Raw genomic sequence first — 27,385 nt, forward strand, 5'->3', positions numbered from 1 at the left:
CGACTCGAAGGGGAGGGTGTTGACTGAGCCCAGACGCCTTCCTTCCTTCCAGAGGTGGAGGGGCTGACTCCCTAGAGCAGGGAACAGACAGGCGGGGAAGTCTGCGTTTTGTATCTGAGACCAACTGCTTTGTCTCCTGGATTATAATCCCAGGCTACCTGCCTCACCATCTTGAGAAGGTTCTGGAAAGATGAGCTCTTGCCCCCTTTATGAGCCTTTAATCCAACCACAAAAGCTGTAGGACACATCTTCCTCCAGATAGACTTATTGGTTTTGGCCTGACGGGGACAGAGGACTATGGGAGTGGCTGCCTGGCTGTGTCTGAGCAAGCTGTAGTGTGGAATCTTCCCTCCCCTCCAGCCCCTGAGGAAGCTGCTGCACCGTAGCCCAGAGCTGCTAGTGGAGGGGCCGAGGTGAGATATCAGCCCTTCCAGCCAAGAGCAGAGCTCCCACCACAGACTGCTACTCTGCGGGCGCACCCAGGAACCAGCTTTCAGAAATCACTCGGAGCCAGCCATGACCTAGCTGCTGCCCGAGCTTCCCAGCTGCAGCTTCCTGGCCTGCAAAGAACCGGCTGCCACACTCGCTCAGCGCTGCACCCCAGAGCTAAATGAGCCTGATGCTCCCGTGTCGAGTGAATGAGCTGCCCTCTGGGGTGGGGGGCAGGAGGGGAGTAAACATCTCCACCTTTGGATGCTCTTTGCCACCATGGCAGATGTCATGTATGAACTGGTGTCCTTGGAAGCACTTTGAATGCACATCTGTAAAGTGAGCCATTCACTCCTTTGTCACTTGCAACTCAGGCCAGTTGTCCTTTGGGCTGGCGTCAGACGAGTTCAGTATTGTAGTGTTGAAACCTTGAAGTCCTTTCCTGGGGCTCAAGGTGATTGTTGAATACCAAGTGAGATGAACACTCATATACCACCACCAAAGGTTTGGTCTATGCCGCCGGAGGGAGGATCTGTGGGCAGCTCATGTTGAACCATTGCTGAGAGCTAGTCATGTTTAGAGTATTCTGAGTGCTTGTCACGTGTTATCTCGTTTAGTCCTTACATTGTCCCTTTGAGGGAGGGATTATTATCCTCAGTTTTTAGAAGGAATTGAGTCTCAGGAGAGGAACTTGCATGAGGGTGTACAGGTACTCAAGCCCTGCCCATATGCATCCAGAGCCCTCCTCTGACCACTGGGCTGGACCCTCCTTTCCAAGTCATCTTGACCAGCACACCTGCACCTTGTGTCCTCACTCAACGTTTGGCTGAATAAGCTGGTCAAAAGCAGAATCTGTCCATCCCTCTCTTTATTAGTCCAGCAGAAACGCATGCCTTTGCAGTCTTCAGAGGGACTCATGTAGAGTTGGACACTCACCGAGCATCACTAGCAAATGAGAGGGACCACGGAGGGATCCACATCTTCACCTTTTAGCCTTGAGACCATCCCACCACGTACCTTAATGGGGGGTCTGCACCTCTTTCTCCATGGAGCACTGAGTCCCTGGGTTGGTAGCCCTCCTTGATAAATATCCTTAATGGCATCTGGCTAAGGTCACCTAGGAGGAAGGGATTTGCAAATCAATTACTTTTCTACAATACAACTAACATCTTTTTGCTTTTGTTCGCATAGCTCTCCTTTGTTTAGGTCCTTGAAGATTAAATGTCATCAGGAGAAAATTAAGCTGTCATTTTTTTCTCTGTTTCCTTCATGGGAAATAGTCATGTAGTCTGTTACTCTAAGTAATAGTTTATTGCTTCTTCAAGGATTTCATGCCTTATTGACAAAACTATGCAGTCAAATTTGATGGAGTTCCCACGGCATGTGGGCCACAGTGCCAGGCCCTTGCCAGGGCTCTGTACTGCAGGCGCAGTTTCCCCGTCTAGAGTACCACATGTCCATTTTCTGCACGCAGCAGAATTGCCAGGGCACCTGCTCCAAGCACAGGCTCCCTAGACTCCCCTCCAGGTCTGTTAATGGGGCTCCGGGTGTGTGGGAGCAGGGCCCGGAATCTGCCTTTAACAGTCTCCTTGGTGGGTTCTAATAGATCATGAATTTGAGATGCTCTGCTTTGGGAACTCATAACTCCCAGAAAGTCCTTCCCTGGGCCATGGTGGCCACAGGACACATGATACAGATGACAGTGTAAGCAAAATATCCCCCAAACACCCATTTTACTAGTCAAGACTTGAAAAGTAGTCAGATCTACCCATTTTCCTAAACTTTAAACAAAGTTTAGGTCAGGATAAGGGCATGGAGCCCCCTTAACTGGAGATTTCTCAACAAAGCCCTGAAACACAGAGACTATACTCCATTTTCTAAAGGCCCGCAGACCACTCCGGGGTGACCACACACCATCCAGTGGATTGATTTTTGGAGTAGTTTAGCATTTCCGTTGATTATGAAAATGCAGGGCCCTGCCAAAGCTTGAGTACTCAACAATCTGTTTTGCAATTCATTCTTGGTTAGTAAATAGAGTCCAGAGTGGAGACAGGAGGAAAGGGAAGGTGGGAATGGATCTGCCAGAAATGCACCCAAAAACGAGTGTTGTCAAAAGCTTAATGCGTGTACCTTCCCAGGCACCTCCAATGTCAAATAACTTGAATTTTCAGTACGGACAGCTCCTAGCTGCAACTGACTGCTGTTTGGACCAGGTTGGAAACAGACAGATGCAGAGACTCTGATGTTCCCCTATTAATTTCATGTTTCTCCCTCTAATGCCAGGCTGCGTCATCCATTAAAAAGTCCTGTTTGTTTTTGCAGGCATTTACAGAGACACAGAAAAAAAGGTTGTTGTCATGGAAACAGCAGGTGCAGAAGCTCTTCCGGTCTTTCCCTCGGAAAACCCTTCTAGACATATCAGGATATCGACAGCAGAGAAAGTATGTTGAGATTTCATTGTTTGCCACGCATGGTGATTCTGCAGGGTCTCATTTCCTGTTGGGATGCCCGGGTGCCTGGGGCAGGACTAGGGCAGGACATCATTCCTTGTTCAACAGGATGCCCTGTTGAACTGCAAATCACATTCCTTAAGCAGATGGGGTTGGGAAAAGGCTGTAGAGAGAGCATTCCCAGAGGAAGAGCTGAGTGTGATCTTCTGTAACTCAGTTTATATTGTCAAAATGACATCGGTATCAGTCCAGATGGGCACCAAGGGGAAAGTGGTGTGATTTAATGAATGCCAGCAAAATGCTTGGTGGTTTATCCACAAAAGGGGGCTCTGAAAGGACAAAAATGTGTTGTTCTATCAGCACCTTAAGTGGTAGTGTGATTTTTCTTTCTCCCTTCTAGCTGCAGACAAGCTAATTATAGTTGGTGGCAGGGTGAAGAGCCCAGTGCTAGTCTATTTTGGTCTGAGCTGCAATCTAAGAGTGGAGCAGTACCATTCTTGATTTTTCATAGTACTTCAGCTTCTTGGATGCAGTTAAATGAAGCCTGCTTGTACTTTGGAACTGTTACCTTAATCTGGTTTTAAATTGAGGAATCCAGTTGCATATTAAAGGTGAATTACAGTGGCAATGGGGGAGGAATTGCGGGGAGGGGTGGTGTTCAGCCTTGAACAATGACGGAGAGTTTCAGGGAGACAAGGGAACGATGATGCAACGTCCTGAGAAATCAACATTCTATTTTACATTTTTAAACATGAGCATATAAACAACAGTTTTTCACCTGTACCTATAAAGCTCTAAATTCATTTCTCAGTGCATATATAGAAGCTCTGTCTGTGTTGTTAAAATTTTTGGTATTTATTTGCATAAGTGTGCCTTAAAACATTACTGTTTTATATTATTTAAGGGAGATAAGGCCAGTTGGAATTTGTGAACAGTCTTCATTGAAGATTAATGTAAAAATTACAGTGTTATCATATTTCAGCATATATTAACATTGTTATTTATTAAACAAACATGTAGCACTTCCTATGCGTCAAGTGGTATCCAAGCACTTGAAGAATATTAATGCATTTAATCCTTGCAACAACCACATGAGGTAGAGGTGCTATTATTAACCTCAGTTTACAGAGGAGTTGGTAGGCAGAGGCATCCGGGATTTGGACCAGGCAGGTCAGCGCCAGCTGCAGAGTCAGTGTCTCAGCCTCTCTGGATACCAGGCAGCTTTCATGGTCTCCGGTGATGTATAGAAAAGACGATCAGGCAAAGCCACACTCTTTGTTGCCAGTTCCCTGGCCCCAAGCCCTCTGAGGTTGGCCTCCCTGGGTTGGGCTGCACTACCTGTGCACTCTGAGGATTCCTGGGGGCCCAGATGAAAGGCCAGGCCTGCTCCTCAGCCTCCTCCCCTGGAGCTACCCCCTTCCCAGGCTCTCTGTCTTCTTGTGAGGGCAGCAGTGCCTCTCCCAAGTGAGGAGGAGGTCCCAGACCCTTCTTGCAACACCGGGCCCTGGGAGACAAGTTCCAAGAGGAAGAAGGAATTTAGAGGTTGAAGATGAAGATGGAGCTTTTGAGCTCTTTGCTCCTCCTCCCAGAAGTGTCATCCCCCGCCTCTGTCTGCCCCGCTTTGTCCTTGGTCCGCGTCAGAGTTGCCCACTTAGAGTGGCGCAGGGGCAGTGACCTTGACCTCTCTAGAGTGTTATAAACTAGCGCTTGTATTGGGCTAACCCACGGTTTGGCAGATTGGAGTCCTGATGGACTGCTTTTTATTGATTCCGTAAGAATGAATTCAGTCATTGATCGTGGATGTTCAACTGGAAGTTGTTAAGCTTTAGAAAATAATTGTTCTCATAATTATTACCTCTGAGACCTTTTTATGCTATTAGTTTGCTTTGAAGACCTATTTCTCTGACATTACAAAGGTAACTGCAGCCCAGCCTCTGCTTGAATTATCACAAATCCCAAATTAATTGGTTCTTATTCATGTTAATTTATCAATCTTTTCACGCATTTCAAGGTAATGAAATCAGTTAGTTAGATTTAAGAAAGCAGAGAAAGAGAGACACAGATGAGCTGAGCAAGAGAATGAAAAATGAAAACTTGACTCATCACTTCATTCTCTCCCCAGAAAGAATGATTATTTCATTAAGCCTAGTGATCTTAAGTAACCTAAGTGTTATCTCTGGCTGCCAGCAGTGGCAGCCCTCAAGTCTGGCTTTGTAACACCAACTAAGGTCACCACAGTAGGGCCCCACCCTCATTAGAAAGATAGCCTGGCCAAATTCTACTCCCCATCCATCCTGTCCCCAACATGTTCTGGGCTCTACCCACTGGAGACAGCCCAGCTCCGTGAGTCCTGGCTTCAGGTGCTCCCACAGCCCTCACTCTCCAGTGACTAAGTGTCCCCTACCAGAATTCTCTGCTCACATTATATTGCTTAAGAAAATAGTCTTGCCTTCCTGGAAGCACAAATCAGTTTAGCATCAATCATTGACTATTGTATTTTGCATACGAAATAAGTTTTTAAAAATCCAACAGAAAAGGAAAACAAGCAAAAGAGCTCTCCACACTGAGTTAGGAGTGTCTTCGCAGAACACCGAATCATCTACCAGGTGGCCAAAATTCTGACTCCAGGAACCAAAGAACTAGTTTTCATAATTGCAGAAAAACAACCACTGACCCTTGTCTCCAGCTGTCATGCATCTCAGATAGTCCTTCCTCCAGAGGAGGTCTCTCCCATCACGAGGATGGCTCTACCCCTCCTGCTCTGAATTTCTTCTCTCAAACCAAAAATGTTGCCTTAGTAAAGGACGGGAGAGGGGTAAAAAGGGAGACAGGATGAGACAGACAGAGAGACCTAGACCCGTGAGCGCCCGCCTACCCCCGCGTGGAGATGAGCACCGGCCTGGAATCGGGAACCTTTTCCTTGACCACAGAAGCCTGGAAGTGGAGACAAGCCCAGAATCCAGCTGCAGCCAGCCCACTGTGGAGTTCTCTTCCCTGCCCCCTCTCTCCCTGGGAAATGGAGGCATTCTGGAGAGAAGAGAAACATTTTCCAAGATCAGCTGTGCCTATGGCTTAGCCGCCCCTCCTCCTACACACAGCCCTCTCTTTCTCAGGAAATGACTGCTTTGCAGCCCCCTTCATCCTCAGCTGCTCAGACGACGTCAGCCCGTCTCCCGGAGTCTCCTCGCTGGCTCCTTGCAGACCTCCCCTGTGTGGCTGGGAGAGCAGTCTGTTCCATCTTGTGGCCATTGGAGGTAAAGCATTTCGGCTTAAACGTCAGTGAATGACTAAAGCTGACTCTTCCTGGAAAGAATGTGCTGGTTCCTGCAGCCCTGCTGGCCTCTGCGCACCCGCGTAGAGCCTGCCGCGTGTTGGGGAGGACGAGTTCTTTGGCGCTGAGGTCACCGGACCGAAGGGAGCACGGCGTCTGAGTTCACTGCCAAGGGTCCCCAGCAGCCTCCTGCATGGACCCAGGCAAAGCACGTGACCTCCAGGGCTTTCTGCAGGAAGGGCCTGTAGAGTGGGGAGCAGTCAGGGCCCTAGGTCCAGAGCACTTGCAAACATCATCTTTGTCCCCATATCCCTCCTCTCAACCGGGAGTCAGAGCCCCAGACATGGGGTCATCTGGAGAGGCATCACGATGGCAGAGACTGACTCATTCGCTCATTCATTCGTTCAGCCTGCGTTTACTGTGCCAGGAGCTGATCCAGCCGTGGGCCATGCAGGATTGGTCAGGACAGATATCATCTTTTTTCTCATGGAGCTTACGTCCTACTGGGGCTCCCAGGCCATTTTCTCCAAGCGTGCTGCACAGACAGACGTCAGAAGCGGACTGTGGGATGAGGGAAGCAGCACTTCCCGTGGCTTGGCCACCTTCTTGCTGTGTGGCCTCCTGACGGCATGTGAGTGCTCAGGGCCTGGGACGCCGCATGGAGAAGACTGAAGAGCTCACTGGTTAACCTTCTGGGCTCATATGCCACCGCTGCCCCCTAATGGCTGTGTGACCTTCATGAAATTATTAGGCTCTCTGTTTTACTTCTCCAGCTGTACAAAGGGACAGAGCACCTCCCTCATGGGGTTGTCATGAGTACTGAATAATCAGTGTAGACGTCCCAGGGCGGTACACGTGATATTTGCTCTCAGGGAGTAGCTCTCATTTTAATCATAGCCCTTTCCTGGCATAGACCCCCACCCCCCTAGGCATCATAACTGTCACAATGTGAGCGGACCCCCAGGAGGCGTCCTGCTGGCAGCCCGGGGGCAGGCAGGGCTGAGGGTGGCTCACAGTACCTCGGTTCTGCTCTGTTCCCCTGCCAGCCGCGGCTTCGGGCAGTCCAACTCCCTCCCGACGGCCGGCTCTGTGGGTGGCGGCATGGGCAGACGGAACCCACGCCAGTACCAGATCCCCTCGCGGAGCATGCCTTCCGCCCGCATCGGCCTCCTGGGCACCAGTGGATTCGTCAGCTCCACCCCGCGCAGCACCGCAGCCAACCCCACCATCATGAAGCAAGGAAGACAGGTTTGTTGCACCCCAGGGAGGAGGATGGGCAGCCAAGTGCAGGGCCTGAGGCTTCAGGAAGTCCCCTGATGACCCCAAGGTGAGGGGAGAGGCCGAGGGGGCCTAAAGTGAGGGAGAGCTGTCCTTGTGCTCAGAGGTGACCAGCGTTGTTTGCGTTGTTTCTCTGGGGCTGCACCTGGCTTCTGGGGCATTTGCTTAGGATGCCCCACGACTGCTTTAATCTTGGGGGCCCTGCACATGGGGGCCTTGAGGAAGAAAGGCAAGACCTATTTCTTATTTGCCTTGATCTGTGACCTGCCCCAGCAGATCTCACTGTCTCCCAGCTCTGGCTGCCAGGGGAGCCTGAGCATTTGTGGAGCTTTCCTAGCCTTTTATCCGAGGCAAAGAGCTCCTTTGCCATGCTCCCAGCTGTGGCAGAGAATCCACAGGAAGGAGCCTGGGAGAGGCTGTCAGAGGGAGGATGAAACATTCTCAGCCAGTCAAGGCCAGCTGCCCGGGGGTTGTCCCTGTGTGATTTAGAACCCCACTCGTCCTCCCCAACCCACCTGACACCTTCCACTGGTGAGCCCAAGCACTGGGGGCCCCGCAGCATTGGGGGCTCCGTAGGATTGGGGGCCCCGCAGCACTGGGGGCTCTATAGGATTGGGGGCCTGCAGCACTGGTGGCTCCGTAGGATTGGGGACCCCGCAGCACTGGGGGCTCTGCAGGCAGGGGCTGGGACTGGAGGGGCACAAGGGGGTCTGAGGTTCTGGGTTGTCAAGGGAAACTAAGCAATGACAGATTGGATTAAAAACAGGAAAACAGCTCCAGGCAAGACAGGCCGGGACCCCCTCCCCAGGGGAAGCAGCCCCAGATGGGAAAGCCCCGCTTTCGGACCATTGTGGGAAGCCCCCGGATTGGTTCAAGAGGAAGTCACTGCTAGGACCCCCGACTAGTAATAAACATGCAAGCCGAGTCGTGCCAGCTCGTTGCCAGCTGAGATCTTTTTTTTCTCCTTCTTGCTTTGTAGTAAATTGTAAGAATCTCAAAAAGAAAATCAAATGAGAACCCTGAAATAGTCTGTGCTCTTCACTGCGAACATTTATAGAAGTCCCCCCATTTCCAAGAAAAGTGACAGGAAAAGCAAAGGCAACAAAGGAGCAAGAAGAGCTTGGAGACAGCGAGGGAGATGGGTGTCCAGGCGGAGCTGCAGCTCAGAGCAGGGCCGGGCTGGAGTGGGCGGGGGCCGTGATGGAATGGGGGACTAAAGCCCCTCTCTGCAGATATGCAGATAGGCAGCACTGGCCTGCAAGCCCTCTTCCAGAAGTTAGCAGAGAGTCCTCAGGGGTGTCTGCCTCCTGAATTCTGGCAGGGGCCCTGCTCCCACTCCCACCCCCACCCCATGTGTCTGGACTAACTGGTTCCCCCTTGGTGTTTCTCACTAGAACCTCTGGTTTGCCAACCCCGGGGGCAGCAACAGCATGCCAAGCCGCAGCCACAGCTCAGTGCAGAGGACCCGCTCGCTGCCCGTGCACACTTCTCCGCAGAGCATGCTGATGTTCCAGCAGCCAGGTAGGCCCGCGCGCCTCACCGCCCCCTCCCCTAGACAGAGGGGAAGCCAGGATGCCAAAACAGATGCCCCGGCGAACCCAGCCGGAAGGTGCTTAGGCTCAGCTGTGGCCACGCATTCCTTTGAGCTTATAGAAGCCTTTCCTTTTTTAAACTGTGCCTTGCCAGTGTGCATAGCGGCAGGTTGGCTGGGGGCCAGCACATGGAGCCCCCAGAGTCAATTGCAATCTGATGGGGGATATTTTTGATACTAGTCATATTTCTACATTGGTTAAACCAGAGATATCCCTGGAGGGCTTTTGGGGGGAGGTGGGAAGGGTTCCCTGTGTAGTGTATGTGTGTGGTGGTTGTGTATGTGGGGGGATATGTAGAGAGTGAGACAGAGAAAGAGAAAACTTGACGATGTTGACGCTGAGAGACCCGCCCCTGGTTTAAGAGGCCTTGCAGACATGGCTGTGGGACCAGTCATCTTTCCTTGGTTAAAGAGCAGCTCAGTGCACCTCCAGTCCACCTCTCCTTTCAGCACGCCTCCTGACACAGAGTAGCCAGAATTACATGCAGCCAACCAATGCTCGCACCCTTTGCCTAGACAGACGGTAACCTCTTAGACTCCACAAGTAGTACAAGGCCACGCAAGCCATCACCACGGCAACTGAGATGACCTTCTAGGTGGGTAAAGCAGACATGTGTTGTACCTGTAGGAAAATGCCCACCCTGGAGAGTAGACGCACTCTGGACACGTCTTACCAGAGTTTAAGGAAGGAAAATGTCACTGTGGCCTGGGGGGTGCAAGGAAGCTTCTCGGAATTAAGCTGAGCTTCAAGGGACAGAGGGGGGAGAACTGGAAAGAGGAGAGCGGAGCTGTAGGAAGCAACACTGCAGAGGGCCTCAGTGCGTCCCAGCTGTGGCCGGGCCCAAGGGTCGGGCTGCAGAAGCAGCTCATAGACCAAGGGAGCTGGGAAGATGGCGGCCAGTGGCAGGGACTCCGAATCCAAGGCCAAGGAGCTCAGACCTGGCCACTCTCAGTGGGGAATCTGTGGAAGATTTTGAGCTGAGGGGTCAGGCAGGAGTGTGCACAGAGGAGGGAGAGGAGGCAGGATGGAGGTTGGGGCCCACGGAGGACGGGGAGGACACTGACTGCAAGGAGCTGCCGCCACAAGGTAAAGTGTGTCCAGAAAGGAGAGGTCATCTGCACGTCCAGATGCTTGTTTAAAGTTGCCTCTTGACTTCTAGAACCTTCCTATTGCACACTTTGTTTTAAAGCTCCTTTTCTCCAGTTTGATACTTATAGCTGTTTTTCTTCCTGGGAAGAAATACTCAATGAAATTTGGGGGTTGCAGAGGCCTTCTCCCTTGGTAGTTCCAGCCTCTGTTTTCATGCAGAATTATGTGTAATCCATTCCCAATAAAAACAGAATCTGGACAAGATTTGAAGACGTCCTGGGCACGAGGAGCTCGTTCACCTTGAATGAACATTGCACCCTGACCTCGGTCCCGGGCCTGTAGCCCAGCACCTGGAGCCTCACAGGGCCCAGCACAGCTGACTGCTCTCCTTCAGTCCTAGCACGTCTGCAGCCTTCTCTCTTCTCTCTAACCTCTTTTTCCCTTCCTGCAGCTCTCTGCAAGTCCTCAGTCCTCCTTGTTCTTGCCGTACCTTCCCCACGGTCTCCGTCTCCGTTGAGAACGCCAGGCCTGGGGAAAAGCCGGCCATACCCGGGAGGAGGGCCGCTGGGCCTGTTGACACAGGTCCTCCCTCCGCTCCTGTGTTTCCCCTCCGCAGTCCACAGCAGCACTGCGTGGTGGCCTCATGCCCAGCACAGCTATGACCCAAAGGTCATTTCCACCCTCTTCCCAGGAAGCCTCTTGTTCCCAAAGTTAAAGAATCAAGTAATACAGAAGGGCCCATGAGGAAAAGTGACTGTCCCCTCTGCTCCCCTCCCAGAGGCAACCTCTCACCACTGCTCTTGGTTTTCCTGGTAGTTCCATGCAAGTGTCTAAATAATGTTCTTTGTGTACGGGACTCAGAACTCTGAGACGCTCGAGGTTCGTTCGTTGGTTTGTTTTTATTTAGCCTCTGCCCAAGATTAGGAACCCGCTTTCAGCAGGGCCCTGGCGAAGGGCAGCGCTTCCGAAGGCAGCCACCGCTCCGGCACGGGGCTGGTCCACACTTCCTCGTTGCCGGCACCCTGGCGAGCGCTCAGCAGTGGCCGCTCCTAGTCCTGCCCGGCACGCTTGGCCCATGCTGGGGGGCTCTTCCTGGGACCTGGTCGTGAAGGGCAAGGCCGAGCACAGCCATGGCCAGGCTCCCTGGCGGAGGGAACCTGGCGCCGTGGGTCTCGACCACAGGCGCAAGGAGGCCCCACGCAGGCTGCCCGAGGCTGGAGGGCATCCCGGGCCCCTGCAGAGCAGGCATTGGTGTTTAAGGCCTCGAGTTGCGTCAGAACTCTTCCTTCCTCCTGAGGAGGCAGCCTGTTCCCAGGGCAGCCTCTCGAATGGCCACCACCGGCCCAGACGGAGGCTCATCCTCGAGAGCCAGGGTCTCCTAGAGGTGGGCTGGGCTCGTCTCCTCCGCAGATGGCCCTTCCACTCAGGCCCGCACATCCTGGTCTGCTGGGCAGGCGTCGGGGGTCTGCTGGCCAGTGGGCAGGACTAGACTCTAGGGATCCCATCAGGGAGGCAGGAAGCGGCTTTCCTCTTCACACGAGCAGTAGTGATGCTGACACAAAATGGAATAGAGATGTGTGGCTGACCCAAAAGTGCGTCCTGAGAAAGCTGTGCTACATATGATGTGGCGTTTCCTCCCGGCCATCCAGAGCATCCATCTGAAACCACGTGGGCAAACTTTGAAGACCACAGTGCAGTTCGCAGGAAGCTGTGATTCCATTAACTTAAAATAATTCCATGAAGATGATGGAAGACTCTACATGTCACCAAAGAACACAGGAAAGCCTGGCAGCCCGCCAGCTATGTCTCAGCTGACCAGTCACCTCTCTGGATTTGCAAGCTGCTTCCTCCTTCCCTGGGTCTGCAGATTTGTGGGGCCTGGGGACCGTGTCGGGGTGGATTTCCCTGTACTCTCACATGGACAGGCCATAGATGTCTCCCAGGACAAGCCAGGAGAGCCCCCGGGTGATTGTCGCCTCCTGCTGGGCTCTGGATGAGTGAGAAACACTAAGCTGGTCCTCCCAGAGCCAGGGGGACAACGGTCTAATACACTCACTAGGGAGGTGACAAGCTCAAAACAAGGGTGGCGCCCAGTGAGAATGGTGGCGTTCCTCCGAGGGCCATATTAGTTTGGAAACTGCGTGCGGAATGATACCTTTTCTTGGAAGCAGATCTGCTCCTGTTGACCTGGGCTCAGCCACCCTTGGGATCTAGTCAAAGAGGATCTCATTGTGGCCCTAGGGTGACACTAGGAGGTCCTGGAGGCTCCTTGCCACCTGAAGGGCCTACCAAGGAAAGGGCAGAGGGCCAGAAGCAGGTTTCAAAGGGAAAGCATAGGGAAGGGTAGGCTGGCAGCCTCCCAGGGCTGCATTAGGGAGGTCTCATCCTTCCCTTGCATAAAACCAAGTGCAAACTGAGACAGCTCAGATGTGAGATGGATAAGACGCTGCCTTACATGGCAGCATTTCATGGTGTGACATGTCTGTTCACCACAGCAAACCTCCCCTATGCACTGGCTCACGATTGGAATTCTTCTACCATGAGAATGCTGCGTACCTGGGAGCACAGCACACAAGGCTGTCGTCATGCATTTCCTCCTTAGTGTGAGTGAGTTTCAGATTCCTTCCAGAGAACAACTGCTCTTAGAAAGAGTGGAGAGAAGAAGAGTGCCGTCAGTGCACGGGGTCCCTTAGGGGAATGGAAGGGGCTGCCAGGCAGAGGCACTGACCGAAATAGGGACCGACTTTAAGTACTTGATAAACATGTGCTGCCCTCCTTCTAGGAAGCGGAGGCAAACAGCCCTGCCTAGGACTGGCAGATCGTGGGCAGGGAGGGTGGTCACTGAATGCATCCCATCACAGCCAAGAACTCAACGGGCCTGTGTGCCTCTGCTTCTGAGACACACACATGGAGACCAGCTTGGGGCAAGAGGGTACAATATTGTCTTGTACCAAATTCTCCTTGTCATTTTTCCTGCACGTGTGGGACCAGGAGGATTTCCACAGCACTTGCCTCTGCAGGTTAGGAATGAGGCCACCAGAGAAAGGCTGTGTTCCCCACAGCGGATACGGGCGACTCATCGCTCACAGTCCTCTGTGCCCGCCGAGATATCTCACCTGCCGTGTCGGCTCATTTCCCTGCCCACACTGACGGCTTCTCCTTTTGTGACCACCTCACCCTTTCTTCTAGGCTGCCTTTCTTCCTTACTCCCCTCAGCACAGCACTCCAGCTCCCACTCCGCCATCGTCTGTCGCTCCCTCGCCAGCCCATCGTTCCTGATTTCTGTCCATCCAACCCTGCTTCTCACTTAATGGACTCAGAGTCTTCCTACTTATTCAGCAGGGTAGCCTCAGGACTCTGGCAAAGTGGGATTCTAAAGATTTCTCCTAGAGTGCCCTGACTTGACCTGATTCTAAAGTCCTACAGACATGACCTCTTGCCTCAGCCTCAGTGACTCGGAGAAAGCTGCAGAACTGCACCTAGGGCCACAGATGGGAGACTCCGCTGGGATGGCTGGTTTCTGCCAAGGAAAAGCTACTTGGGGGCCCCAGGTAGACCCTGCAGCAGCAACTTATTAGGGGTGGCAGCTGTCCCTTCCAGAATCTTCTTGACCCTGAGTCTGAGCACTAGGCTCTGCACTTGTGTGTGACTTCTGAAAGCCAGAATTAAGAAGCCTAGGCCCTGGGCAACCCACTAAACACTGGGACGGTCGGGTAGTGGGGGATTGCTAGTATTCAGAGATCACTGGGATGGTCTGGTCATGGGGGATTTCTAGTACTCAGAGATCACTGGGATGGTCAGGTAGTGGGGGATTTCTAGTACTCAGAGATCACTGGGATGGTCAGGTAGTGGGGGATGTCTAGTACTCAGAGATCACTGGGATGGTCAGGTAGTGGGGGATGTCTAGTACTCAGAGATCACTGGGATGGTCAGGTAGTGGGGGATGTCTAGTACTCAGAGATCACTGGGATGGTCAGGTAGTGGGGGATGTCTAGTACTCAGAGATCACTGGGGTGACCTGCTAGTAGGGGGATTGCTAGTACTCAGAGATCACTGGGATGACCTGCTCATGGAGGCATTTCTAGTACTCAGAGATCACTGGGATGACCTGCTCGTGGGGGTGTTTCTAGTACTCAGAGATCACTGGGAGGGTCTGATAGTGGGGGGATTTCTTGTACTCAGAGATGTCGTCTGAGCTAAGGAATGAGCCTGCTTTAAGCAACAGCAGAGAATCTCCGAGTCTTTCCTTTTTGCCTCACTGAAGATTCGAAACTACATCTGCCTGGCCAGTTACAGCTGGGGCCCCAGATGAACGCAGGGAGCCCTGTGGTCAGCAGCAGCCATAGCAGGAGCTGCCCAAGTGCCTCTCTGAGGCTTTAAGAGCTCTGCCCACCAAGCTACACGTGGCTGAGGGCTTCTCGGCTGAGATGGAAGCTGTTATCCATCCAGCTGGTCTCCCTCTGTCTTGTGTGTGGGGGAGATGCCACAGATCTGTTTTTATCAAATACACAATTAAAAAGTCACACTATTAGGAAACTCTGGAGTGTGAACATATGGGCTTCTCGCAAGACTAGAATTTCTCAGTGCCGCTCTGAGAGTGGTGGGGGTTACGACTCCCCGTTGCACCCGAGAGAAGAGCTGGAGGATCAAAAGCAAGCACGCCAACTTTCACCCTAAAAGAGCAGCCACGGAGGTTGGTGATTCTGGAGTGGAGAGCCCCGCCTTTTGCAGCCCCCTTTTTGGAACATGCAATCCCAGGCTTGGAAAATGGCTTTTTGCTGCGTGTTGGCAAGAAATCCTGCAGCTGAAACACTTCTCTCTCCAAATGTCGAGCATCTTTATTTATCCAAATCTCTCCACAGTGTTTGTTTAAAGGAGAGTGCTAGAGAGTAAACTAAATTTTACAATGAGCATATGGATGGCTATAATTGCTGAGGGTTTTTTTTTTTTTCATATTTGCTAACTAGCTATATATAAAATTGTGTTTCTATTTTACAGATTTCACACCCTGAAGGCTGCTAATTTTTGCATGCATATGATTTTCACATGAATGGATGAAAATACTAAAATACTCTTCTCTCTGGATTGTCTAATTGCTCCGACCCTACTCTGAGGGAAACAGTGGGTGGGGTGGGCGAGACCCTTCCTTTCTGCCTGGCTCCAGCTCCTAGAGGCCTGACTGGCCTCTGCCCTCTCAGGAGTTGGTGCAGGTGTCTTCCAGATCCATCGATGCCAGAACTTGGGTCAGAAAGAACCCTATCTGCTCCCCAGCACTTTTCATATTGATCCACTTGCCAACCTTTTCTTTGAGAATTTTAAGTAACGGAAACAACATCTGCCTCTGAATTAGCTGTAATGGGGACACAGACTGCAGAGACCTAAATGCATAGCTAACCAAGGGAAACAAATACTGTGGTTTAGCCATTGGTTTCAACTTCCTATCCCACCAAACCGCCAACTGCATTTTTAATGCCCTCCCCACTCTGGCCACAGTGCCCCCCGGGGAGACGCGAAGGAGCAAGGAAGTGGCCTGAGTCTGGGCCACAGCCCTTTCACCGCTTGACAGGTGGAAGAGCTGAGGCCAACAAAGGCTGCAGCTCCCCAGGGTCACCACGAAGACCATGGCGACGCTGGGAGCACCCAGGCACTCGGCACTGAGTCTTCTTCTGCTGCCCATGTAGGGGTTCAGATTCTCAGCTGTCAGATATCCTCCTAGTTCTTGCTCTGTCGTTTCCATCCCTCAGTGGACATGTGTGAGGTGTGCAGAAGGCCGTGGCCAGGTCTCCTGGAGACTCAGCAGTGTATGCAAGCACTGCTGCTGTCTGCAAGGTGCTTCCAGGCTCTTACGGATGTTCAGGAGCCCCACAGGGCGAGGGACAAGGGGGTGCTGACTGTGAGGGCCCAGCAGAGCAGAGGAGGAGGTCCAGGGCTGCATCCCACTCACAGGAGGCGGGGCTGGAGCCTGGAGAGAGAGGGAGGTCAGCTGGTAGAGGGCATCAAGGTTAGAATGCACACAGCACTGCCATGGGCAGTGGAACATGCAGAGCAGGCGCCTTGGCCCTTCCTTCTGAGCGCCTGGGGCTGAGAGGGTCAACTGGCACCCGCCTGCACTGCGGGCAAGCAGTGCCCCTGGAGTCAGCATTGTGGGCTCTTGTCTCAGCTCCCTGTTAGCCGGCAGACCTTGACGAGTCACTGAGCCTATCTGAGCCCCGCTTGGGAATGGGGCACCCAACACAGTCTTGGACTCAGAAGAGGCGCTTGCCGTGCTGTGGTTCCTGCGCCAGGCCCGGTTCTAGGCACAGGAACAGAGCCACGTCCTGCTCCAGTGAAGCAGACGCTCAATGCAGGAGGCAGCAGATAAATACATAATACGTCAGCTGTTGGTGACAGCTACGAAGAAAGAGAAAGCAGAGGAAAGGCATGGGGGAGAGGTTCTGTTCACATACAGTGAACAGAAAGTCCTTTATAAGGAGACAGTAGAGCCAGAGACATGCAGGCAGGGAGAGAGCAAGCCATGGAAACGTCTAGGGACCAGCATTCTGGACAGAGGGAGCAGCAGTGCAAAGGCCCTAGGGTAGCAGAGGCCCTGGGATAGAGTGAAGGGAGGGCACAGCTGTACAAGGACAGAGACGTAGCAAGAGGCCAGATCATGTGGGGCCTTTGCAGACCATGGCAGGGGTGGCTTTTACTCTGATGGGAAGCTGCTGGAGGGTTCTGAGCAGAGGGCTGACAGACTATGACTATGACCAGCTATTTTTAGTCACTGGGTTTTCTTCCAGCTACCCATGTTCACAGCAGCCTCTGTGTGTCTAACAGACCTCAGAGGTTAGCTGAACCTGAGTGTAACCCTCTGTGCTGGCCTGACAGGTCCCCTGAGTCCTCCCACCCTGGCAGGTGGGGCCAGGTGGCACCAAGCAGACTTTCTCCTTGTTCTTAGAGACCCTGTCACCAATATAACCCTTTGTCCCCTGCAGAATTCCAGCTTCCCGTGACTGAACCTGACATCAACAACAGGCTGGAGTCCTTGTGCCTCAGTATGACCGAGCATGCCCTGGGAGGTGAGTGTGTCCTCCAGTGCGTTACTGCACACCCGGGAGGACTACTGGCCATCTGCTGTCTACACTCGGGGGGGTGAGAAGGGCACAAGGAGGAGTGGGCAGGTGACACTCGGGTGCTGGTGGACCCTCATCCCACCACCCCACCCTGGGGGACCCACAGCACCGGCTCCTGGGTGGTCAGGGACCTGGAGCTGAGGCCGGGAGTCAGGAGCCCGAGCCGGGAGCTGTGGACACATCCCCCACCGCGCTGGGTTCCTTCCTTCTCGGCACCCGAGTTCCCAACCTGGTCCAAGCGTCGTATCCCAGCATGCTCTCCAAACAGAATTTTTGAAACAAAGATCCCCGCTTGTTTTTCTGTCTCCCTGCTCCAGATGGCTCCCTCGGGCCTGGAGCCTGGTGGCTGGTGTGGGCACAGCAGCCCGCGGGCACCTCCCTCCAGGTTGGACTCACCGCCGGCCCTGGGAAGTTTGGCTGATGGAGGAGAGAGGTCCATCCCTTCCTGCCAACCTCCAGGAGGCTGAGTCCCGGGCACCCAGAGAGGCCTCCTGTGCCCCATCCCGGGAGCCGGCAGCCATCTCCAGGCTGGGCACGCTCACCCTCCAGAGAGGCCCCCACACCCCTGGAGCTCTGGCCGCCTGGGGGAATGGCCGCCCACTGCTGCTCCAGAGGGCTCTGTCCTCCTGACCAGGGACTTGTAGGGTTTTAGTCTCTGAAACACAGTCTTATCCTGAAAGCAAATATGAGACAGGTCAGTGCTCTTCATGGAGCAGAGTGGAGAGCCAGGGCGGTACCCGCTGACCTCATGTGCAGCATTCTCCACACCTCGGTACAGAAGGGAGCGAGCCAGGGCGTCCCGGGCCTGCTGACCAAATGGTGGCAGGAGCGCCCAGCTCCTTCCATGACCTCCCTGGGGTTCCAGGAACCCCATTTACAAACACTGCCCTCTCCTTTGGCCACTCAGATCCTAAAAGCTTCGCAGCATCATTGCGCCATCCTTAGTACTCCGGGGCCAGGTGCTACCAGCTGCTCTTCTCCAGCTAACTGAGGAGATTGGGTCAGCACATCCATAACCTGATGCATAATGGGAAACAACCCAAAGATCCATCTACGGATGAACAAAACGTACTATAGCTGTGCACTGGAATTTCAGTCAGCCTTAAAAAGGAAGGAAATACTGACGCGTGCTACAAGACGGATGAACCTTGAAAACATTATAGTAAGTGAAAGAAGCCAGACTTTAAGACCAGGCAGTGTATGATCCAATCATGAGCTTGAGAATTGTCCAGAAGAGGCAAGCCTGTCGAGCAGAAGGTATAGGTGAGGGCGGGGCGTGGAGGGTGGCTGCCGCTGGGAACCATATTTCTTTTGGGGGTGATGAAAATATTCTAGAATTAGATAGTGGCGATGGTTGCACACTCTGTGAATTTCCTAAAACCACTGAATGGTGAAATTTGTGTATGTGAATTATGTCTCAATTTTTTAAAAGGGAAGCCCCCAGACCCTGAGTCCTCAGGCCGAGCTCCGCCCGCTGCAGGCAGCCCCGGTGCCCTCCCACTGCCAGTGGTTGTGGGAGGAAAGTGAGCCAGGAGAGCTGCTCTTTGCCCCAGGCTCCATAAAGCTCGGACAGTGGGCGCAGTGCACGCGCCTACCAACTGTCAAGTACTAACATTATCGTCACTAGCAGCAGGAATGCCAAATGCTCTTTTTTAAAGGGAGGTTTTCATTGAAAAGACCGTTTTTTAGCTCATTCTTCTATTTTTACAGAAAACCTCTCTGAACTGATGTTTTTGCTAACGTTCTCATCTTGCTACTCTGCTACACCCTTGTTTGCTGTGTTTTTCTCAGCAAGCCCCTCTGGAGTGAAGCCTCGAAGCAGTTCCCGTGCAGAGAATGCAGATTAAGTTGAGGGTGGCCGGGTTGGGCACCCTGGCGGTGCCCTCCCACTAGGACAGCACCTCTTTGCTGGCTGACCCCTTCCGGGTGCCAGGGAAGATGGTCCTGCTGGGGACGGAATGCCCATGAGTTAAGCCATCCTGCAGGAGGACGAGGACTCGGGAGGGGGAAGCAGAGTAGAAGAGGCCCGTCCGCCTGGGCCTCAGGGCAGCACGGGGAGCCGTCCGAGGTCCCGGGACACCAGGGCCCAGTGTGGCCATTCCAGGCGGCTGGTCGGGCCCCCGGCCCTCTCAGTGTCTGCTCAGTCTGCCGCCGCCTCCTCCTGCGCGTCTCAGCTCCTTTTCTCTCTGGCCTTCCCTTGCCACCTCTCCTCCCGGTCGCCCCGGCCCCCTGACAGACCCACCGGAAGCCAGGGGCTGGGCTGCCTCTGCCATCTTGGTTTGTGAGCCCTTATTTACGGCTTTCCTCTGGCTCAGCTGGGCTTGCTCCTGACCGGCAGCCCCGGGTGTTCAGGAAAACCCAGCACCAAGCCTGGCCGTCATCCTCCTCCTGCGGAGCGTTAAACGTGCAGAAAGACCCCTGGCTACACAAGCGAGGCTCCTCCCAGCAGAACGGAGTCTGCAGTGAGCCGCACCGTGAAGAGGGACGCACGGCCCACTCTCGGCCGTTCTGGGGTCACGTTTCACACGATCCCCTTACCATTCCTTCTCACCTGTTCTCTTTAGTCTTTCTCACGACTTACAGCCCCACTTCTAGCCAACATGGAGACTTTGTGCAAATTAGAAAAAGGCTCCACTTTCTCAAGATACTGTTCTGCAATTTATTTGAAATTTGTCCTAATAACTATAGAACCTATGATGGCTGCATGTGATTGGCACCCTCTGGAGTTGTGCAGTGCACAGCTTGCACAACTGTAAATGATCAGTCTGGACTTATCTATTGGTCATTTCCCTGCAGATGAATACCATCACACTTGGAGGATGAGGTATGGGGTTAGGAGTCTGTGAAAATGTGACTTGGGGTTGCCTTAGTTGAGATTTTCATGTTTCCAGCTCCCCACTTCCGCGGCTACGAAGGGTTGACATCAATGAGTGGGCCCGTGAGTCCCAGCAAGAGTGTGCACTGCTCTTCTACAGCCCCCCCCCTCCACACACACAGCTCGCTGTTCTCCCCCCACGCGCGCCCCTGTGTGCACGCGCACGCAGTTCGCTGTTCTCCTCCCCATGCGCGCCCCTGTGTGCACGCGCACGCAGTTCGCTGTTCTCCCGCCACGCGCGCCCCTGTGTGCACGCGCACACAGCTCACTGTTCCCACAGCCAGTTACCACTGCAGAGCCCCCGGGAGGCTCAGGCTGACACCCGCGGAGCTCGGGGAGAGGTTATGGATTGTAAATTCACATCTGGGGGCCGCTAGGATTGATGATCGGATACCAGAAACGCGCTCAGGGCCCATCTGCTTCCCTACTTTAGAACCTCTCCAAAAATTGAGTAGAACTTTACACACACTCCCGCACGCGCACGTAAAACTGGGGAAATCCACATAAGATCAGGGGATTGTATCAACATCAGTATCTTGGTGGTAAGATTATAGTTTTGCAAAATGTTACATTGGGGGAAACCTGGTGCTATTTCCTACAACTTCCTGTGAATCTACAATGATCTCAGTAAAAATTTCAGTGAAAGAAACATTTCTCCTCCAAGTCCCTGCTGGTGAGACGCTGGCCGGGCCCCGCCCATGAGGAGGCCAGGGGACACGGCAGTGGACTCAGCACTGCTCCATGTCACCTAGGTCCTCCTGCCCCCCCCCCCCCAACACTCTGCCACTCCCTTCTCATCCCTGAGTTCTGCCTACTGAATGGAGACGCTCTGTGTTAGAGCAGGTCAGTGACATCCAGGCTTAGACAGGACCCATCGGGGCACATCTGGATATCAGCAAAACCAAGGAGGCATGCTGCATCTCTCCCTGGCCTTCATTTAGTAGTCAGTGAACACAGTTACTTCTCCCTCCTACGCTGGCTAATCCGTGCCCCGCTCTGCTGATGGGATAAGCCCTTGTCAGCCCTAGCATGGACCACTGTAGGGGTCCTCTTGCCACCAGCCTTATCCTTCCTCAGGTCATGTGACACACCTGGCAGAGAAACAGTTCCAGAATCAGATCTGGTTAGTCTACTGCTCTTAGTTCCCCAGGTGCCTGTGTCCAAGCTCCCGTCCACGGTACACAGGACTCTTGTGGTCTGGTCCTGAGGGCTCTCCTATGGTCAGCAGACAACCAAAGGGGCTGGGCAACCATCAGCTCCCCCTGCTGTCTGTCTCACTCATGGCCTCTGATATGCATGCCCCCCACTTTCTCTATAGCCTGGTTTCGCTGACTCCCCATAATATAGACATGGCATAGCCTGGGTGGCCTCAGCACTCTCCCACTTCTGCAGTATCTTTCAGTTCCAAACGCCCACAACATCTAACTATGGTGTCACTGCCCCCAGTCAAATTCTTGAGACAGAGAATCTGGATCAATTTGGGTTGGATGCATCCTCCTGGTCTGATCAGTGGGAACCATGGATCCAAGTCATAGGTACCTCATCCCCAGTCTTTCAGCGGGGACTCAGGGTGAGGGGGAGATGCTCACAAAGAAGGGGATGTGAGCTAGACACATCCACCTGCATGTCTATTGCAGCCCCCCCCCCGGCTCTTGAGCCACGTCTGCTACCACTCCTCTATTCCTCCATCCTTCACCCTAAACTTCCAGCCCAATGCCAGCCCCACCGCTGATGACCAGCACCACACCCATGCGTGAGCTGTGTGCGCTCCCCACGCTCATGCTTTCATGCCACCTCTCTTCTCCTACAGCACCATCTTACAAAGCTCTTTTTCTTTCTCTGTGAAACTGTCCTTGACTTCCAGGGGTGACTTAAACATTCCTTTCTCCATATTCCTGCTGTGCCTGGTACATACTCCATTATAGAATTATCACTCCTCTGTCATGGGGGTTACCATGTCTGTGTCCTGACTATGATGTGAGTGCTTAGTGGGTGAGGATTAGGTCTTTAAATCTTGGTTCCCAGGCTCATTGTGGCTCCTGGCAGAAATAGCTATTCCCCAGATGTTGAGTGGGTAGGGGTAGAAGTGAACGAGTGAACAAATGAATGAATGAATGAATGGATTTAGCCCCAACCTGTCCTCTGAGACTGGAAGGCCCAGCTGCGTGGCATTGGGGTAGGTAGGCACGAACGGAGCTTTTTACTCCCCCGTGCCCACATGTGCTTCTTTCTCTCACAGACGGGGTTGACCGGACCTCCACAATCTAGAAGCTGAAGATGCGAGCGACCGCGCTGGCCGTGAAATCGACTGCTGTGGGCCCAGTGCCAGCTGTCTGCGGGGCTGCGCGGAGTCCTCCAGATACTTCGCAGCCTTTTCCCTGGTCCCTCTCCCATTTTGATTTTGTGAGAGCGTAGGTCGTCCTTGTAAACATATCAGTAGACCTGGGCTTGGTTATTTTGTCATTTGTTTCTGTTGTGGGATGGCTTGGTGTGGGGTGGGGTGGGGTCTCTAAGGAAACCTGAGACTGGGAGGGGGTGGAGGGGATGCAGGTGGCTTCCTGGATGGAAAGAGGCAAAAACAGACTACTACCGTGAACGAGGAGAGAGAGACACAGCAGAGAAGCAGAGCCCAGCCCTGGAGCCTTCTAGACCGCTCCACCTGCAGTCAGGCCCCAGGAGGAAGTCATGGATACGTGCGACCAAAGCAAGATGGCGGCTCCCCTCTTCTGCCCCCCAGTTGGGTTTCCTAGAGGCCCCTGCCTGGAGCCGAGCGCACGAGAGGCCATGTGGCAACAGGGGAGAGGGGAGAAAGTCCCTCTGACACAATTTCGGATAAACTTTGATTTGTGTATTGTTTACAAAACAATTTTAAAGGGTACATAATGTCTAAAGAGTTTGGATAGAACTTCTCTTCCTACTATGGTTTTTGTAAAGGATTTGTTGATATGGATTCTTTTTTTCTTCTATTTTTCTACTAGCAGCAGGGTTGTCTTTCCAAATGGCTGCCAAGCTCTGCTTCCCGGGGAGACGCAGGCCGACCGGCGTTCACCTCGGGGGGGGGGGGGGGGGGAGCGTGCAGGTGGACTTGAAGGACAAGGATGTGGCTGGACGGGCAGAGCACTGGTGAGGGCACAAGGAGACAGCACCGTGTAGTCAGTTAGGGGTTTGCTCTCTGGTCACCTAGAGATCCTAAGAGAATGCCACAGCCCCTTTCTGTGCTGGATGTGCTTCTCACCCAGAGGCCTCCCCTCCTCCTCGCCTACCATGGGCTTCATCCCAGCCGCCACAGCCTCGCCCCCACGCACAGCTGGGATAAGGACCGCAGGAGGAGAAAGGCAAGGACCCACGTTTTTCCCTTGCAAGAGGCCTTAATACCCTTCAGAGAAGGAGCTCAAAACACGCAGTGCAGTTGCTGTGGGAACCTGAGCCTGGGGGCTGTACCCCCTTGGCTGGCTCCCTGCCGAGGACGAGGAGGAGAGCAGGGCCCAGCAATGGTGTATAAACACATCAGCAAGTGGCAGAGAGAGCTGCGAGGAGATGCGCGGCCCAGGTGGGCAGCGAAAGAAGATGTGTGAAGGGTCAAGTTCAGGATGGAAAGGACGGTTCTGTCCACATGGTATTGTCGGGGATTGGCTGTGGTGTTGGCTGATCCATCCATCCACACGGAAGGGATGTAACCCTATTTACATAGTGAGAGATTCACAGACTTCGCTACCACAAAGTAACAGCTCTGTTTCTTAAGGGCAAGAAAGATTATGTTTCAGAATTAGACACAATGGAGGGTTTAGAGGAAATCAAAGAGGAGTTGTGCTCTGCACTGGAGAATTGGGTTGCGTGAATGCTCTGTCAGAGGCGAGAGCAGGGAGATGGTATAAGGTCTGTTTATTAAATGGGTGAATCTAGTGCCATTTTTTTGTTTAGTGAAGACAGAGTCGAAATTGAAGAGATCAGACCATGAAAATCACCGCACACTTATTTTTTTTTGTTTTATGAAGTAAATACAGATTTAAAAGGCCTTAATGAAATCCAAGGAACTTTCTTTTACCTTGAAGATTAAAAATGTACACCCAACGCAGCACTGGACGTTGTAACAAGGCTTTTGAAGTTTCTTTAAGGTCTAAAGAGCTGGGTGCGTCTCACTGCAGAGAGCCGTTAGCAAGCAGGGAAGACTGGAGCCCGCGGTGCCAGGCATCGCATAAAGAGGCCTCTCTGGGCGCCTGCATTCTAAAGATGCAAATCCACGTGCAGAAAGAGGCAGCAGTTTTTAGTTGATTTTTTTTTAACCAAGTGCCATTAACATTCACTGTCCACACCCTTTCTCTAAACCAGCTGAGTGTTACTTGGGGAATGTGTTGGGATGGACGATCACCTATGAGGCGGGAAGAACGGGACAAAGAGGTTGAAGGGCAAAGGTAAGAGCAGAGGGTTTGCGAAGGTGTTTTTTGGATGCTGAGAAAGTTAATAGAAGAAAAAGCAATGGTGTTACATATCTCACAGAGAGATGAGAACGCAAAATAGATATGTCCACAAAGACTCGGGCTGTTCAAAACAGATTGTGAACACAATCACGTTAGCATGAATCCTTTAAAAGGACGAATACCTTAAAGTATTTGCAAATCTGAATTTCTATTTATTCCTTCATTGAATATAGAAACAATGGTTATCTGATTATTAGAGAGATTATTTTGGATATGTTACTTATTAACTTGCTATGGCTGGTAACCATGATAAAGTCTGTTATTAATAACAACATAATTCTTTTTTTAAAACAAAAGAAAAGCTTATTTTTCATTGACCGTGTATAGATTTATCTACTTAGTTGTGTTTTGCTCTTAGTGCTTTAATTTTTTTTTAAGTTGAGTGTTCTGATAAATTTTAGGAGCTTGTCCCCACCTTGTTTTGAGTCCTGTGTTGACTGCAGGTATACAGCTCAATTGAAAAATCCTAAAGCAAAAGAACTTTCTTTATGAAAGAATCAAACAGTTGCATGCGTGAGGCTGTGCGGTCGGGTAGTTAGAAATAGAGCAGCAGTGCCTTTTTTTGTATTTGCCCATCGACCCCAGATGCAGCTGTTTTATATTAAGTAACTAGTAAACGTTAAAGATCTCAGAGTACAATATATTTCACTACATGTGTTTTCCCACTTGTTCTGATTTAAGCCGTGTGTATCTGGCACCTCTACCCCGTCCCAGGGACAGAGTGCTCTACGATATTGTTATCATGTATGATGTTTTATTGGTGCTTTTTATTCATAGTGGTTTCTTACCGGAAACAGTAGGAAGACACACATGAACTGTGTGCAAGAAATGAAACATTGCTGCTGATAAGATTTTTTTTCCACATGCTTTTTAAGTTTCACTTTTTAAACAAGGGCCAGCAAGCAAAATAGATGCTGCTGGGTCTGCCTGCAGAAGGCGGCCGTGGCAGCAAGCTCTCGAATCCCGTGCAGCCCTGCTCCCTTTTTGGTACTCAGGATTGGAGCTACAGCTGGGCCCCTCTCCCATTTGTTTGAAGAGACACTGAGGGAAACGACGTTTCCTTTTGAGGTGTCGTTGGCTGCCTTTTACGGAACGGGAGCCTTCGCCGGGTCCTTGTTGTCCTGCACCTCTTGCAGCTAATGCCCGGGCAGGGTATGTAGATGCCCATTCCCCCACCTGACCCAGATTTCACCGCGAGCGGGGCTGCGGGCCTGCGCTGGGCTGAATGCCTGGGCGTGCAAGCAGAAGGGCAGCAAGGGGCGGAGAAGCCGGCGCCCGCCTCGCTCGCCTTCTGGAGTTGTCTGCAGCAGGCGGCTCCAGCCTGGGTGCAGGGAAGCAGCCTGACCCAGGCGCTTGGCTGTGCCTGCGACAGGAAGGACCTGCGGAAGGATAATTTGCACATGGGGCTGTGATAACACTAATAATGTTGGGTTTTTTTATTTTACAAGTCATCAGAGATGTTTGCAAAGTGAGTTTTATTTTTTTGTAATTCCTTTATCTTTCCTTAAAGGTGAATGTGTATTCCTCTGGGAGGAATAGGAAGAAAACAGAAATGTTAATAATGTCAAACAGAAGACTTCCTCCCTTATTAATATATAACCCTCATGTATTTATGCCTACTGTAAGCTGACTTTTAAAAAGCTTCCTTTTGTTGCATGCCCCGTGCAGGCACCCCTACGTACATGCATGCCTTTAGTCCTGTTTCCTGTATAAAGTTAGTGAACAGAGAGCTATTTTTGCCTAGTTCATGTTGCCAAGCAATGCATATTTTTTAAATTTGTCACAATATGGAAATAGCATGTTTGTTACATGTAAAAGCCTTCCTGATATCCGGACACGCTGATGTTTGAACATGCTCTTCTTTGCAAGTGTACAGTTTTCAAATGTTGTTACCAGTGAAACACCCTTGTGGTTTAAACTTGCTACAGTGTATTTATTACTCATTTCCTCCCATGTAACTAAATCATGGCTATATTTCATATCAACGTTATATTGAAAGTGAAGGGAAATGATTAATACAAGGTTTTGTAACACTGGTGTGTGTGTCTTTTTTTCTTTTTGTCAATATGATCGATTAGAAAAAAGGAACTGAATCTTAGAAGCAAGCCTGCGAGGAATAGCGAGGCTGACACCCCCGTAAACGAGTCCCACCCAACCACTCTATGCAGACTGTCTTCAACCATGAGCCAGAAAGGGCGAGAGGTGTAAATATTGATACAGTTTGATGTGTGTCCAGAGTCGCCAATAAATGCGTCACCTGACTTGGGTGCATGTTTCTAAATACAACGCTAACCTTACAGGCGATATCGGTTATAGCTTGCTCTCCACCCTAAGTACCTCCGAAATCATATTTCACTCCTTAACCATGGCTAAAGAGACAGCAGCCTCCTTGGAGCTTTGGGGTTTTAACTACACATGGCTTGAATCTCATTCTAATACTGCTAATTCCAGTATGATATATAATATATATTAATAGAAATTCTAAATAATGTCAGTTAAGCATATGGCTGGAGAGACCAACCTGGGTTTGAATTCTGGCTCCAGCATTCTCTGGCTATGTGATGTTGGGCAAGTTACTTAACCTCTCTGAGCCGTGGGTTGGTTTTGTCTTTTGGCCTATGATACTCAAAGTTTATAAAATTAAACCTCTAATCCAAAAAAAAAAAGTGAAGACAAAAGAAAACATAGGATACAGAGGTTATTGCCACCAAAACATAGGGAACCCAAGATTTCTCTGAGGCAACCACAACTTGATAGTGCAACAATGACCACATGGCGACTCTCCTTCACCAGGCTCAAGCTGTTCAAAAG

General features: G+C 51.8%; 1 protein-coding gene across 31 annotated transcripts in view; it reads left to right on the forward strand.

The window, feature by feature from the left end:
- Positions 1–26,607, forward strand: part of SAMD4A (sterile alpha motif domain containing 4A) — a 203,093-nt gene extending 176,486 nt beyond the window's left edge. For 15 of the 31 annotated variants that reach the window (XM_023627763.2, XM_023627769.2, XM_070249517.1 and 12 more), the window contains 5 exons: positions 2,752–2,870; positions 7,197–7,398; positions 8,823–8,949; positions 17,084–17,167; positions 22,336–26,607. In XM_023627763.2, the coding sequence (XP_023483531.1) occupies positions 2,752–2,870; positions 7,197–7,398; positions 8,823–8,949; positions 17,084–17,167; positions 22,336–22,364 (561 nt within the window). In that variant the 3' untranslated portion in view covers positions 22,365–26,607. Of the gene's footprint in view, positions 1–2,751; positions 2,871–7,196; positions 7,399–8,822; positions 8,950–17,083; positions 17,168–17,538; positions 18,384–22,335 lie in introns of those variants that run through there. The other 16 variants (XM_070249514.1, XM_070249520.1, XM_070249516.1 and 13 more) reach the window with 4 other exon arrangements.
- The last annotated feature ends 778 nt before the right edge of the window (positions 26,608–27,385 follow it).

This window comes from Equus caballus, chromosome 24 (assembly GCF_041296265.1).
Source record: "Equus caballus isolate H_3958 breed thoroughbred chromosome 24, TB-T2T, whole genome shotgun sequence".
Lineage (NCBI taxonomy): Eukaryota > Metazoa > Chordata > Mammalia > Perissodactyla > Equidae > Equus > Equus caballus.